Source organism: Elephas maximus, chromosome 3 (genome assembly GCF_024166365.1).
Source record: "Elephas maximus indicus isolate mEleMax1 chromosome 3, mEleMax1 primary haplotype, whole genome shotgun sequence".
NCBI lineage: Eukaryota > Metazoa > Chordata > Mammalia > Proboscidea > Elephantidae > Elephas > Elephas maximus.
Window position 1 is genome coordinate 212,188,239 of NC_064821.1, and position 15,682 is coordinate 212,203,920.

Below are 15,682 nucleotides of genomic sequence, written 5' to 3' on the forward strand. Positions count from 1 at the left end.
GTTTTGATATGCCCAAATGGGTTGCTTGAGTGAGCTAGCTTGATTATTTTCACTTTTGGAGCTCTGACGTCCTGTCCCCAGGTGGCTAGAGCTATTATCAGGTATATCAGTCTAGGAGTCCATTCACTCTTCTTGTATGAATTCAGCTCAGGCGTCCAGATAGCTGCTCATCAAGTGTGTGGTACAGGCTCTGTCCTACAGTGTTAGAGGGCAGGGGTGATTGGTGTAGGTATGGGTATCTGGTTGTAGCAGGGTGTCACACTTTGAACAAGGCAGAGGGCCGAGAATTGTCTCTGAGGAAAGTGTGTCCCTGTTCCCTAGAGTGTACAGGTGGGTGGGTTCTGCAGACGGACCATGGGGACCCAAAGTTTTTGGTCGTAAGGACTGGGAGGTACCAGTTATCCTTGGACCCCTGTTGTGAGAGGCTGGGTGACCTGAGTGGAGCTATCAGTCCTTAGGCCCCTGATGTGGGTAGGTGAGGACCCTGTTTAATAGGCAAAGCAATGTCAAACATCAAACACCCACCTCTCTGCCACACAGCTGAAACTGTTGGAGTCTGCCAACAAGGGCCTATTCTCCTGAAATAGGCCCACACAGGTCCATACAGAAGGGACAGGCGCTTAATGTCCACGGAGGGTTTATGCCTGGACAGGAGCTGCTTCTGTCCTGAGCTCCCCTGGTTAGTGGAGCTGGCAAATTATCTTTTCCCCCAAACTGCAAATTTATTCCTTCTCCAAGGCTGGGAGGATGGCTGTAGGCGCTCAATAGGGCCTATCTCAGGCCCAGGGAAGTCAGCCGCTGTAGCTGGCTTGGGAGCAGGGGCAGGGGGGAGTGCGGTAAATATACGCAAGCACTTAGCTTTTGCCAAGAGCGCCGTTCTTTTCTGGTTCCGGAGGTGTGAGTAGGCTGTGTGGCTGGCTGCTTCTCCCTGAGGGAACTGTGGGAGAACGCTAGTACCAGCCTGCTGCCACTGCTCCTGGGAGTGGTGCCCGAGGGCTCCCTGTGATTTAGATCCGATAACTCCTCTCTGCTTCTGAACCGTCTCTTCCTCCCCCTGCCCCTCAGTTCATTTTCTAAGCTTGTCTTTGATGTTCAGGGCTCTTAGCTTGTCATAAATATACTCGTTTCACTTGTTTTTTTTCAGGTCTTTGTTGTAAAGAAGGCTCGCCAGAAGCATCTGTCTATTCCACCATCTTGGCTCCGCCTCCATAGCCCACATTTTGATCTCAGATCTTTCCCACTTTTCTTTCCATAGGTAGGGAGTGCTGGAGGAAGATGGGAGCTGGGGAGGTGCCACAAAATACTGCTTTGATTTGAAAGTTTCAGGAACTTAGTGGCTTTAGACACTTGCAGACTGTATCAGAATCACCCATTCAGCTTTGCAAACATAATGTCTAGTCTGCTTGGTGGAACAAACTCATAAAGCAAACTGTGAAATAGCATTATATTGACCCCTACCAGTCAGGAGTTTGCTGTCATGATTGGTTAAGCCTGTAAGCACTTGGATATAATTAAATCGCATGTCTTTGAAAATATTCTGTCATGCCATCTTCTTATTCTTTTGGATGGAACTTACATGTATCTGCTCCATTACTTGAAATGAGTGTGATTGAAACTCTTTTTACTTCCTTGTCCTACAATTAGAGGCAAAATTGTAGTTTACAAATGCCAGTAAGTGGACTGGTTGGAGAGCAGAAGAGCTTGAGGGAGTTTTGAAAAATAAAAAGTTTAGGCAGGTCTGGCTAAGGCCTAGGAGTATGTGTTTTAGAAGGGCTCCCAGCTGATTCTGATGCACACAAACTAGGGGGAACCACCATCTCTATGAGGGTGCCATTGCTTTCTGCTGTCTCTCTTTTAGGCTGGTGCCTCCCTCCATCCCTGGTCTTGATCACTGAAAGAGCCCCCTAACTGGACTTCCTGACTCGGATATCGCCCACTTTCTCCACTGCCTGCAGGGTAAAGTGTACGCTCATAGACGTGGGACAGGAGTTTCTCATGATCAGACCCTGGCTATCCTCTCTAGCCACTCACCCACTTGCACTGAAAGCTATCCACCATGGGTGACCCTGCTAGTATTTGAAATACTGGTGGCATGCTTCCAGCATCACAGTGACACAAACCACAGAAGTATGGCTATCAGTTATCACTCACCCACTTGCATCCTTTATTCCAGCCATATTTTGACTTCCTGTTCTGCAAGTGCACCTGCTGTGAGTAGAACACGATTTCTTTATATTCACATGCGTGGTCTCCACTTATTGTCAAGACTAACAGTGTCAGACCATCTAGGAAGCCTGCCCTGTTCTCCACTGATTAAAGTTTGGGCTTCCATAACACTTAGTGTGGCAGAACTGGACTCCGGTGTGAATTCCCTGTGCTACTTCCCCCACCGACAGCAAAGAGTGATTGCTACATTCTTCGCTCTTAGTATAATGCTTGGCACATTAAACATGTTTGCTGAATGAATGAAAGAAGGAGTAATATCTATCAAAAACATTTTCCCATCACTGCAAAAAGGCTTAATGACACTAAAATGGACACTTATATGGGAACAGGTATACAGTGTTACTGGTAATATGCTATAAGCTTTGTTCTATTCTACTCACACAAACATTACTTCTTTAAAAGTATTGTGGAAAATTAACCAATCTTAGGCCGTTGGTAAGGAGACTTACAGAATTACGGTATTTTTATTTGATTGCCTGGAAAGCTACAAATATCTCACATGTTAAATTTGGTCCAGTTACATGGGTAGCAGGGTGTAAAAAGCTAAGTTATATTGAACTGTGCTGCAATAGATTCTTTGGATAAATTTGTCTGAGAAAAAAAAACTTCTGAAAGTAAAACAAGGGTAAGGTAAGGTATTTATCTTGTCTGGAAAGGCAATGGCTGCTTGTAGTATAGCTGAACTGTACGTGAATAGAATGCACTGTTAAAAAGCCCGTGCCAACTGGAGTGGAAGAGAGGCCTTGCAAGTCTGCACCAGTGTGGAAATAGCACTGTTTGGAAAGTCCCATTTGGTGGTATCTCAGGTCCCTGGTTCACATTTTTATCTTCTAATATTCAACATTTTAATCAATAACTGATGGAGACAAATACAGATGATCAAATTTGTGTATACCCAAAGCTTGGTGGCATGGCACACATAAAAGATGATTGAAATTTCATATAAAGATTTTTTGGCCATGGATCAAACCAACTATATAATATTTAATTTGCATAAATGTAAATTCCTGTAAATAGGCTTAGAAAATCAGTTTTACAAGTGTAGGATAATGGTGACTTGAATCGTCAAGGCTCAAATGAAAAAGAGTGAGGGATATTAATTGGCCCCCAAGCTCCGTGTGAACCGTTAGTGTGATGTGAGAGGAAGTATGGTGGTGCACTCATCTACATTTAAGCTCATGTGGTGAGTGGTTTTAAGACCCACTGCCACCATATTTAGATTGATTATTAGTCGTTACGGGCAAGCCGCTTACCCTTGGCTTTCTCATTGTTAAGTTGGGATTAATATTAACTAAAAGGAGTATTGTAAGTAAAAATGAGAAAATGCATATGAAAATAATTATACAAATATTAGCTATTAGCTTTTCCAGCATTTATTAAAAAATTAATACAACATTGAACTCCTTTAATAGAAGTGTAGTGTCCAGGCCAAGTAAAGCACAAGCCGTAAGGGGCACGTGTCACACCAATACATTATAAATTCTCTGAGGGCAGCGGTTGGGTCTGACACATTCTTCATTGCCTAGTGCAGTGCCCAGCACTTCTTTTGTTCTGAAAAATACATATTGAGAAAATAAACTTGTTTGGAATATTGTGTTTTGGGGGAGTCAATTTTTAAGAGAGAAAGTGATGTTTCAGATTGAATTCAGAGAAAGGCAACCTAACCAAAATGAAAAGGAGTCTAGAGATTATTAAATGAAGATTAATTAAAATACTTGAATATATATATATGTATCTCCCAAATTAAAAAAAAAAAAACCATTGCCATTGAGTCTACTCCGGCCCATAGCAACCTTATAGGACAGAGTAGAGCTGCCCCATAGAGTTTCCAAGGAGCACCTGGTGGAGTCCAACTGCTTACCTTTTGGTTAGCAGATGTAGCTGTTAACCACTACCCCACTAGGGTTTCCATACATATATATATATATGACAGCACTGGGTTTTATATATATATATATATATATATATATATATATATATATATATATATATATACACACACTCATAAGTGAAATCTAGGAGAAGAGGAGGTCCACATATAAAAAATATTTAAAGAAAAGAGTGATTATGTTGGTAACTTGCCTGAGCACAGTTTACCAAGATCAATAGAGGAGGCCGAGCGGGGGAGTGGCTGAATACCACTACCTCTCTCAATATCTCCGTAAGGCTTTTAAACACAAGGGCTCAGGAATTTTACCTTCATTTTTGTTCTGTTTCCACCACTGTGTTCCCACGGGAAGGTTACACAACACAAAACTCAGCTTCCTGGTCGTATGCAAATGGGTATAGTCATAAGAAACCTACTTCCAAGCGGTGTTATGAAGGAAAAAGATGGTGCAAGCCAGGTGCTTCCCATCACTGGAAAAAGTGCTAAAAATAGGTGTTAATTACCTCCCAGCTCTGGTGGCGTACTGGTTAAGAGCTACAGCTACTAACCAAATGTCAGGAGTTCAAATTCACCAGATGTTCCTTGGAAACCCTATGAGGTAGTTCTACTCTGTCCTGTAGAGTCGCTATGAAATGGAATCCACTTGACTGCAGCGGGTTTGGCTTTGGTTGTTCTTGTTCCAAAGCTACCACTAGGGGGTGCCAGAGAGCCTTGGGAAGAATTAAGCAGCTGGGCGTGGGACAAGGATTCAAACTTTAAAAAAAACCTTGTTACTACTAAATGTGTTAAGTGATCCCAGGATTGTGTGTAAATATAGAAACGAAATAATAACCCATTTTAAAAATTGATTCTGAATGGTAGAGTTGTGAAGTACTCAGGGTTTCTTTAGGGGTAGGGTGGGAGCTCCCAGCATCCTTTTAGCACCTCTTCCTCTTAGCAGTCCAGTCTCCTGGTAACCAGGACTCTTCATGTAAAAGTTTGCTTAGCTTATTATATGTTTCATTCTGCAGGGAGATTCTTTGTTTTCTTTGGGTGAAGAATATTACATTTCTCTGCTAACTGAAAGATTGGCAGCTCACACTCACCCAGGGGCTCTGCGGGAGAAAGACCTGGCGATCTGCTTCTGTGAAGATCACAGCCAACAGAACCCTTTGGGACAATTTTTCTCTGTCACATGTAGTCGCTATGAGTTGGAATCAACTCGATCGCGCCCAACAACATTGGAATATAGTTTTAAGAGAGGTTCGAAATATGATATTGTTGCAGGTATCAGGGAGTTAAACACTGACCCTTTATATCTAATAAACCAAAAAAACAAAACCGAATCAGTTGCTGTTGAGCCAATTCTGATTCACGGCAACCTCATGTATTATAATGTAGAACTGCGCCTCATAGGATTTTCAAGGTTGTCACCTTTCGACAGCAGATCGCTGGGCCTTTCTTCCAAGGTGCCTCTGGGTGAGTTTGAACTGCCAGTCTTTTGGTTAGTAGTCAAGTGCTGAATTGTTTTTGCCACCCAGGTACTCATTACCTAATAAGGCTAATTACTGGTAATTCAGATTTCAATATAACTTTTTTTTTTTTAATCTGTGAGAAAACTAAACTAAATGAAATCCATTGCTTTCAAGTCAATTCTGACTCACAGCGACCCTATAGGATAGAGTAGAACTGCCCATTACAGTTTCCAAGGAGCATCTGGTGGATTTGAACTGCTGGCCTTTTGGTTAGCAGCAAAGCTCTTAACCGCTGAACCACCAGGGCTCATCCATGGGGAAAAAAAAAAAACAAAACAAACCCATTGCTGAAGGTATCCCTAATTCTGAAATTTTAGACGCTGGGAAGAGAATATTTTGGGGAAGGAGTTACCTTACTGGAATTAATCAAATCATGCTGTTAAGATGACAGGCCACTCAAAATAACTCTGTCCTCTTCTATGCCAAATTAATGATAAATAAGGGAGAGTTGGCTCTTAGGCATTAAGTCTCAAATAAGTAATTAAACAAGTAAGACATTTATTATCAAATAGGAAATTGTTATAATTTCTACATTTCTTCCATAGGTTAAAAATATGCCTGGGAACGAAAAAGATCCCAATAGGGACCTACACGTGAACCTAAACTGGACAAAAGAACCCACACCTCTGGTTAAGACAGGAATGACCACCATACCACAACACCCTCTCAGTAAAAACCATCATGATTCTAATGACAAGTTGTCAAAAAATCAGTGTCAGTTGAACTGTTTTTCCTCTCTGCAAAGTTACCTGACTGGTGTAAAGATTAACTTCATCATTAACCATGACTGTGTTTGGATGGTAGAATAAATACATTTGTGCAGTGTTTGCCAAACTTGCCTCATCAAAGGACTCACTTGGGACTCTGGTTAAGAAATAGATTCCCCTCTTTGGAGCAGAACTCAAATTCACGTAAAAAGGCCAAACTTAGTGGTCCGACAGAGACTAGAGGAACCCCGTGAAACCACGGCCCCCGGCTGTTCTGTTACCCCGGAACTAAAACCATTCCCAAAGCCCACTCCTCAGACAAAGACTAGACAGGCCTAGAAAACAAAAAATAATACACGTGAGGAATGTGCTTCTCAGTTCAGTCAGATACACGGGACGGAATGGGCGGCTCCTGTCTGGAGGCAGAATGAGAAGGCAGGAAGGGACGGGAACTGATTGAACAAACAGGAAACCTGGGATGGAAGGGGTGCGTGCTGTCACATTGTGGGGATTGCAACTAATGTCGCAAAACAGTATGTGAATAAATTTTTATATGAGAAAGCAACTTGAGCTGCAAACTTTCACCTAAGCACAATTTTAAAAAAAGAAAAAAATTCCCCTCCTTGGAAGATTTTGATTCATTAGGTATGGGGTGGTGTCCAGGGATCAGTATGTTTAAGAAACCCTGTAAGTGAGTCTTACAGTTACATACATTTGGGAAACCCAATGCTTAAGAAATCCTTTTTGGCATGCAATTCACTGTGAACTGGCAAAGCACGTGTGTTAGATTGTCCTTGTCATCCCCCTAACTGCGTCAGCTTGTAGGGAAAATTCATTCTCTGAGCCCATGAATGGTCTCTCTGGTGTGAGTCTGCCCTTTACACATCTGTACCTGTTGTTTCTGTTTGGAGTATTCTCACCTATTTTAGTACCTCAGGTAAACCTGATACACAATTCTAAATCATTGCTCTTGAATTCTGAGCTGAAACTTTTATTTAGCCTCATTGAGAAAGCATACAGATGTAGCGCATGGTTAGAAGTAGGGCTCAGCCGCCTAGAAGTCATGTAGACCTGGGCCTGAATGTCAGTTCTGCTAGCTGTGCGACCACGGCTAAGCCTCTTAACTCCCCCAGTTTCTTTTTGCTCATCTATAAAATTCAAGTATAGTTATCATTAGAGGCTGACATTTACTGAACTCTGCTATTATGAGTCAGGAACTGTTCTAGGCTCTTTACAGGCAATTATCTCCCTTACCCTTCCACACAGCGGTATGAGATAATTATACCTTTTTGTTACTATCACCATTATATAACTGACAGAACTGAGACATCGAGATGTAAATAACTTGCCCACGATCTCACAGCTAAGAGGTGGCAAACTCCTACTTAAGATTGTGGGAAGGATTAAATCATAAACCCTCACATCTGTCTATCTATGTATCTTTCTACAATTTCTTTAGGACAGTTAGCATTATAAACATTTGAGTTTGGCTAAGAGAATGAATACAGTAAATAGAATCTCCTTAATCAAGAGTTCCCAAGCGGGCTGTCTCATTAGGGGGAGAGTAATTAGAGTGTGTAGCAAGGTGTATATGGGTTTTTGTGTGAGAGACTGACTTGTAAACTTTCACTTAAAGCACAATAAAAATTATTTAAAAAAAAAAAAAGAGTTCGCAGCATTTATGCTAGAGTAAAGCTAAGCAGACAAGCATGGGTTATTTCAGGCAGAAATGAAGTCAGTAGCCATAAGGGTATACTTTCTGAAGAGGCATTTGGCTAAGTGATTGCATAGAGTTGATGTATTGAAAAGACTATCACTTCTACTTTGTAAAATGTTTTCTACTATCAGTATATTGGCTTTGAGAATGACAAAATTACAAACTATAAGACAATTGCTGGATGCAAAAGAGGAGGCCCTTCACAAGCCTGGGTTGGTCACCTGGGCCAGGATAGTATTGACCTGGCAAGAGCTGCCAGCCCAGGAATCAGCATAGCTGCATGAATTAAATCTGGTCAGGGTTGCTCAAGAAATTCCTCAACAAGGCTGATCAGTAGCTATGATTCACCCTGAAATCACAGTACTACCTATTTAAGAAACAAGAAAATCTCACTTACTTTGAACCTCCACAGGCCTCCGATATCTTCAGTCCTCTCAAAGCAAGTGGGCTCAAGTCCCTCATCCACACAGCACTTGAGAGAGATCAGGCCGCTGACCCCAGCTCCAATCACCGCCACCTTCTTTGCCATGGTCTTCTGTCAAGGAGTTGATCAATCGATGATGCTTAAACAGGGGGAAGAGTAAGAGAGTCCTTATGGTGTGATCAGATGAGTGGCTTTAAACACTGTAGCCGTGGTAACTTAATAAGCAGCACTAATTGAATAAAACGCATCACCGGTCCAACCCCAGTCTTCTCCTTGAGAGCTCTGCTTTCACGGACTTTGCTGCAAACCTTGTTTACGATGCATTGGTTTAGCATCTAACATAACCCATTTAACAAAACCAAACTATTTCATAACACTGCATTAGGGATATGAGCCAAAGCTCCAGTTACATCCTTTCCAGTGCTGAGCTTTTCCTCTCCAGCTTCTTTCGCCAGCCGTCATCCTTACCTTTGTTTTTTGCCCTTTGGCGGTGTCCCCTTGACTGTATAGTTTTCTCCGTCGTCAGCTGTGTGCTGCCAGGCAGGGAGAAGTGTTTTAAGAGTTGGAAGACGCTGAGAGAAAGGGGAGGAGCTTCTTACTCCTCCTTCAGCATTCTGCCAGCTGAAACTTCAAGGACTTTGTTGGGACTCCTGGATTAAGAAGCTTGTATTCTGAAGTCAAGGGTAATGATGCAATGTCTTTACTATAACAATATTATATGCTTACACAACATAGCATACAGATGATTTTAAAAAATCCTCTTTATAATGGATGTCACAAGTGTTCCTTAGAAAATTAGCAAATACGGTTAAACAAAAAGAAGTTAAAATTACCCCTAAACTCATCATCTAGAGATAACTATAACCACTGTTGACATTTTGGTATTATTATTCCAGATGTTTCTATATGCACATAAAGGCACACACAAAGATGGAATCACACTTTGAGTGTAATTCTTTACTTGGTTTTTCCATTTTCCAGTATATCAATACCTTTATTTCTATAGCAGCATTTCTTAATTACTACGCGAATTCTATCTAGTCAGCGGACTAGTCGTCAATCTAGCAAATACTCATTTCTATGTGCTAAACCCATTGCTGTCGAGTTGATTCCGACTCATAGCAACCCTATAGGGCAGGGTAGAACTGCCCCACAGGGTTTCCAAGGAGTGGCAGGTGTATGCAAAGGTCACTGACTTGAAAACCCTATGGAGCAGTTCTACTCTACACACATAGGGTCACCATCAGTTGAAATCAACTTGATGGCAACCAACAATGAGCTTCTTAAAACTTTGTAATATAAAAAGCCATTAAAGAAATGTGTGATGTTTAGCCTAGAGGACATATGTTGAAAAGTATATGACAGAAATGTGTGAATGCTACAGAAAAGCCGTATTTCCCTCAATATAAGGCAGGACTTTCTAGCCAATAATGCTGTCCTAAATCAAAATGCAGTGTTTTGTGAGGTAGTGATTTCCCCATTACTGTAAGTGTTCACACAGAGGTTAAGTGATCACTTGTTAGGGGTAATAGAGGAATTCAGGTAGTGTGGAATATTGGAGTCAAGTTGTCACTAACTGCAAGAGTATGGGGTTCGGAGACCTGAGAGTCTAACTCTATCCGTTGAAGTTCTAAGACAGGCATAAAGGAGCTGAGAAGACAGGTACGCACTGTATCTCTTCTTAAGCCTTAAGATGGAATCTGAAAGTACCCTGGTTACTGCCGGCTCCGGGGAGGGTGTTGGCTCTATTCACCCAATCATGGGATTGGGAGTCCTGCAGTCACACCTCTGTGCCGTTCCTGTAGAAATCCAAGCTCTCTTTGTGGTAGTTACACTCATGAGCACAGTGTACATATCAACCCTGGTATCTCTCTCTTCTTTACTTCTAACTTTTTATTATGTATTTCAACAGAAAACTTCTTAAAACCAGGCCTTACTTCCTGAGGACAGGCAGCACAGAGCCAGGAAGACAAGTTCTCCCATCAAGGAGCTTTAGATCTTAGGCAAATGACGAGCTAAGCTAGTCCTCCTATTATCCCTTGAATAGGCACTGAGTTTTCTGTTTCGATGAACTCACCTGTATCTCCTGTAATGTGTATAGTGCCCTGTATGTGCCCTGTATTTTCTGGGGTGGGGTCTTTTAAAATAATCACCCTGGAGCTTCTGGATCAAGAACGTGAACTGAGCCAAGCATATTTACTACCCCTCCCAAAATCTCACCGAAGTGGTAGAAAAGTTATACAAAAGTAATAAATCCATGACAGCACCAAGAAAGGCAAATGTTCCATGGATCAAAATTTTTTAAACAGCTTTCTTGAGATATAATTCATGTACCATTTAATTAATGCATTTAAAGTATAAAATTCAATGTTCTTTTAGTATATTCTCAAAGTTGTGCAACTATCACCACAATCAATTTTAGAGTATTTTTATCACCCAAAAAAGAAACCCCGTGCCCATTAGCAGTCACTCCCGCTTTTCCCCCAATCTCTTTTTGCCCGTGGAAACCATTAGTCTATTTTCTGTCTTCATAAATTTGCCTATTCTGGGCATTTCATATAAAGTAAGTTGTCTTTTGTGCCAGGTTTCTATGAGTCAGAACCGACTCGATGGTACCTGACAGCAACAATGATGTAGTTCCCAAATTGCAGTTATTTTAAACTCTTAATAAACTTCTGTGTTTTAACTTGAATCAGCGTTCATGATTTTTCTCTACAACATTTTGGTGTCAGTGATGTGAGATCCAAAGGCAATTTGTCTGCTAAATGACCCAGAACAGGACTGTGGAATGTTGGCGTGCATAAGAGCCCTTTCCATGTTCAATCCACTTGCCCAGCTCTTAAGAGTGGTCTCCAGGTAAAATCTCTTGGACCAAAGACCTCTGCCCTCTTTGAATTTGAAGTCCTTTGAGGCTTGTTAACAGTACTTTATCTCTTTACTTCTGACTCTCTCAAGAGTGTTTTGATGAGTTTGTCATCTGCCTAATTGCAGCTTGGTTTGGGCTGTGTGAACTTCCTGTGTTTTTCTCTAAAAGTCCATTAAGGTTTCTTCAGGAGTGGTTTTCATATGTGTGGTTGCAGTCTTAGGGAAGGTAGAAAGTACCATTACCCACAGTATGCACTCACTTATGGGTTGTCTCATTTCCTGTTTAAGTTTTTTTGTGTCCTATCTCAAAAGCTGTGATCAGCTGTTGTTAGTTTTTTTTTCTTCTCATAAGGAAGTCTTGGAGAAACTGCTTGGTGTGCCTAAGCTTCTAATAGCTACTTTGAAGACTTTAATATAAATTCTTTCTGGTAAAGTTTTTATTGCTTTATACTATGTCAACTTAAATTAGGCTCCAGAATCCCTTTAAGTAATTTAAGCTGAATTGGATATACAGGAAAAATTTTAAATCTGAAGTCTTGGGTTTTCAGTGCTAAGGCCTGAATTTTTCAAAATTTGCAGCCTGAAATTCCTGCTAACTTCCACTTTTTGAGGTGTACGCAATTTTTCTGTTCTGTCCAGAAGCCGCCAGAGGCTTTAACTTCTGCTTTTCTAACAAGAGAAATTGGGGCCATTCCTGAGAGCTACCCTAGCCAGTGGGGTACATTCCCAAAGGCTATTGCAGGTCTGGACTAATCTCTTCTCTCCAAACTCTGTAACACTGAATTCTACTTGCCCTTTTGATGTCATTTGCTAAAAACTTACTTTCATTTCTCCAAGTACACAAAGATTTTTTTTTTCATGTACCTTTTGAGTATCTTAAGAGCAAGCTTTAACATCCTCAGGAACCTTCAAGAACTCACCCACAAAAACAGCAAATGGGTGACTAACCTCTCTGTTTGAATTTCACATTTTTTTATGTTTGAATTCTCTGAGAATTTGTGTTTGTTCTGTTTTGTTTGTCCAGAGGAGGCATCCCCAAATATTACTTGTATCAATGTCATCTACATAAGTAACAGCAATCGAGTATTGTTTATCCTGAGAGTTTTTGAGTTTGTAGAATCTTGGACCCCATAAGCTATTGGGACTATTGGTTGTTAATTGATTGAGTAATTAATGTAATAAAGATGTTAATTGTTTAGTTGGTTTGGTTGATTGATTAATAATTTGGTATTGACAGTCCCCACTATGATCGTTGAGTCTGAAAGTCCTAAACTTTAAACAAGCTCGAGCCTTCAATAGTTTTAATTGGTATTTCACAACTTTTTAAAAATATTAAAATAATATTCGATTAAATTTGCTAAAACTCTACAACTGCTCTTTCTGCTTACTTAGTAATACTTCCTGTTTTTGCTCTTAAGGTGTTTCCTCTTTCTGTCCTGTTGGAGGTCATTCTTCTTTCTGGAAACTTGATTCTGAACTACTAAACCTTTAAAACTGAACTACTAAAAACTAAATTTTCAAAACTAAAATCTTCAAGGCTAAGGTCTTTAGGGTTGCTAAAGTCTTTAGGGTTGCTGTTCTGGATTGTTTTTGAGTATACTTAGTTGGTAACTATTCTGAATTCTGCTGAGTGTTTTTGGGGAATAATTTTAAACATAATCACTTTGAGAAAATGAGTGTCCAATTAATCTTTTCCTTCCCAGTACTTACAACTATTATAAGGAACCTGGAAATTAGAAAAAAGATGGTGCTATAAATTAAAAAACAAACAAAAGGAACAATTTAAACAAAAAGTCTCACAAATACAACTAAATAAGGTTATGGATTTACAACTCTCACAGCTTCAAATACAACCCAACAATCTTTTAGACTGCAAATCTATTGTCTATTTTTATTGTAGAAACAAAGCCATCTTACAAAAAATATTTTGAGTTAAAAAAAAAAAGAGAGAGAGAGAACAGGAATAAATCAATTCTCTGCCATCTACAGAAGGCCAGCAATGGTCACCATAACCAGCCTCTGGGGAATTAACAGAGATCTTTCCTCTGACAACATTAACTACAAAAAAAGAGAGTTGTTAATTAGAGAAAACTCTGTCTAGTCTCCAGGACACTCGTGGTCTCTCAAAATAGTTTCTTAGGTGGCCCCAGTTCTTTAGCCTACCATGCAAAGGAGGGAATAAGTGATATAAGTTAAATCGATATCTATATTTTGAAGAAAAATTTATAACATTTAAGAATAGGAAGTTGTTTTCTGTATATAAACCTTTGTTCTTTTTTCCCCCAAACTCAGCCCACCTAGTTACTTGTTGCTAAATGTCTGTTTATCAAGAAATATCTATAGTTTTTTTTCCAGATTTGCCTTGATTAATTTCATGAAATTTATAATGTACTACTTGGTTCTCAACAAATAATAGTATCAGTTTATACAGTTCTTGTTTTATATCTAAGTTTTGTCTAAAAGCCACGAGTTAAGCCTATAGTAGCTACAGAATGGTCTATTTATAAGTACATGAATGGAGATAAGTTGGTTGGTTGGTTGGTACAATCAGGCCTTTAAGTTATCCCAACACTATCTCTTCACAAAACCTCTCTTTACTGGAGTCTATAAAAAATTTTTTTTATAAAACATGCAAAAGAGAAGGTGATAGTTTTCTACCTGCAGATAGTATTGTTAGATTTAACTTATGGTGTTTCTAGTTGGTTTAATAATAAACAAACACTTATAAAATTAAAAGGTCTTAGTGTTTTTAGAAAATGATAAACAAATTCATTCTGTTAATTTTTAAACAAGGTTTAACTTTTACCTTTCTAACACAGATCTAGAGGAGAAATTTTAAAGGAAATTTACTTAAAATAGTTCAAGTTCTTAGTTATTACAACTAAAGGTTTAGTAGGTTAATTCAGAAAAATTTTAAGAGCTTTCAATGTCAAATACCATATGAAACAAATAATTAAATTTCTGAAAATTAAAATAATAAAATTTTCCTTAGTTACTAAGTTAAGGTTAATTTTATTCTTTATACAATTTACTCAGAGATAAGAGTCCAACCTCATTAAACTAAGGTTCCGAGGTCCCCTGGTGGCACAATGGTTAAGAGCTTGGCTTCTAACCAAAAGGTTGGCAGTTCAAATCCATCAGTCACTCCTTGGAAACCCGATGGGGCAGTTCTACCCGGTCCCATAGGGTCACTATGAGTCCAAATCAACCCGATGGCACATAACAACAACAATAAGGTCGAAATAAAGTCTCATAGGTTTTAGAGGATTAAGGTTTTTACCTTTAAAATCTTTGCTTTAAATAATTTAATTATCATTTCTCAATAATTGTGATAAACTTCTTACAACTTTAAAACTTCTTAAAAAGCCCAAAGGATTTATTTAAAGTGTTGCAAATTATATGAAACATGTTGTCAAATCAGGAAAAATACCAAATTTTCTTTAAGTTAGAATTTATATGTTAGTAGTATAGGCCTGGGGAACCCTGGTGGCGTAGTGGTTAAGTGCTACAGCTGCTAACCAAAAGGTTGGCAGTTTGGATCCACCAGGTGCTCCTTGGAAATTCTATGGGGCAGCTCTGCTCTGTCCTATAGGGTTGCTGTGAGTTGGAATTGACTCGACAGGTAGGGTTTTTTTTTTTTTAGTATATACCTGATACTAGAGTGCACACACATAATATGTCATAATTTTATTATTTCCATTGCTAACTTAGTTGCAACTGTATTTATTTGGATTTAGCATCATCAAAGCCAATGGTTTGACTGGGAAATTTACATTGTTTACCCATGAAATTTTTTTTTCTACTATTCAGATATTAAGAGACTTGATAAATGGTTTTTTTAAAAAATAATCTTGATCTATTCTAGGTGTATATAAATTGTTGTATGAGACGCTGACTTGATTTGTAAACTTTCACTTAAAGCATGATAAAAACTTTAAAAATTATTATTCAAAATAAAAAAATAATCTTGGTATATTCTTGGTATATCCTGACTATATAGTATTATATCTCAAGATTGCTTGTGTTATATCTGAAGCTCTTTTGAAAATAAGGTTAATCATTATGCATAGAGATATTTTTAAATTCAGTTCTGGTTGTAAATCACTTTTGTAATTCTCACCAAGTCTTTTCATTTTTAAGAACTATTATTATAAGTTAATCATAGCCATATTAAGTTTTTTTTTTTGTCTACAGACAAGTTTTCGCTTTGCCAATTCACTGAAGACATTTGGCCAAATATCTCAACAAAAAGATGGAGTATATTAGCTCTTGTGAAAAGGACTGTGACTAGACTGAATCCGATTTCCAGAACCCTGATGTAGAAGCTGATGGGTTCACAGG

At 39.2% G+C, this 15,682-nt stretch overlaps 1 protein-coding gene across 3 annotated transcripts in view; it reads right to left on the reverse strand.

Annotated features, from left to right (window-relative positions):
• FMO2 (flavin containing dimethylaniline monoxygenase 2) overlaps positions 1–9,062 on the reverse strand; it is a 34,511-nt gene extending 25,449 nt beyond the window's left edge. The window contains exons 1-2 of one of the 3 annotated variants that reach the window (XM_049881247.1): positions 8,945–9,062; positions 8,450–8,615 (exon numbers count right to left, since the gene is read on the reverse strand). In XM_049881247.1, the coding sequence (XP_049737204.1) occupies positions 8,450–8,581 (132 nt within the window). In that variant the 5' untranslated portion in view covers positions 8,582–8,615; positions 8,945–9,062. The remainder of the gene's footprint in view (positions 1–8,449; positions 8,616–8,944) is intronic. The other 2 variants (XM_049881246.1, XM_049881248.1) reach the window with 2 other exon arrangements.
• Between the last annotated feature and the right edge of the window lie 6,620 nt (positions 9,063–15,682).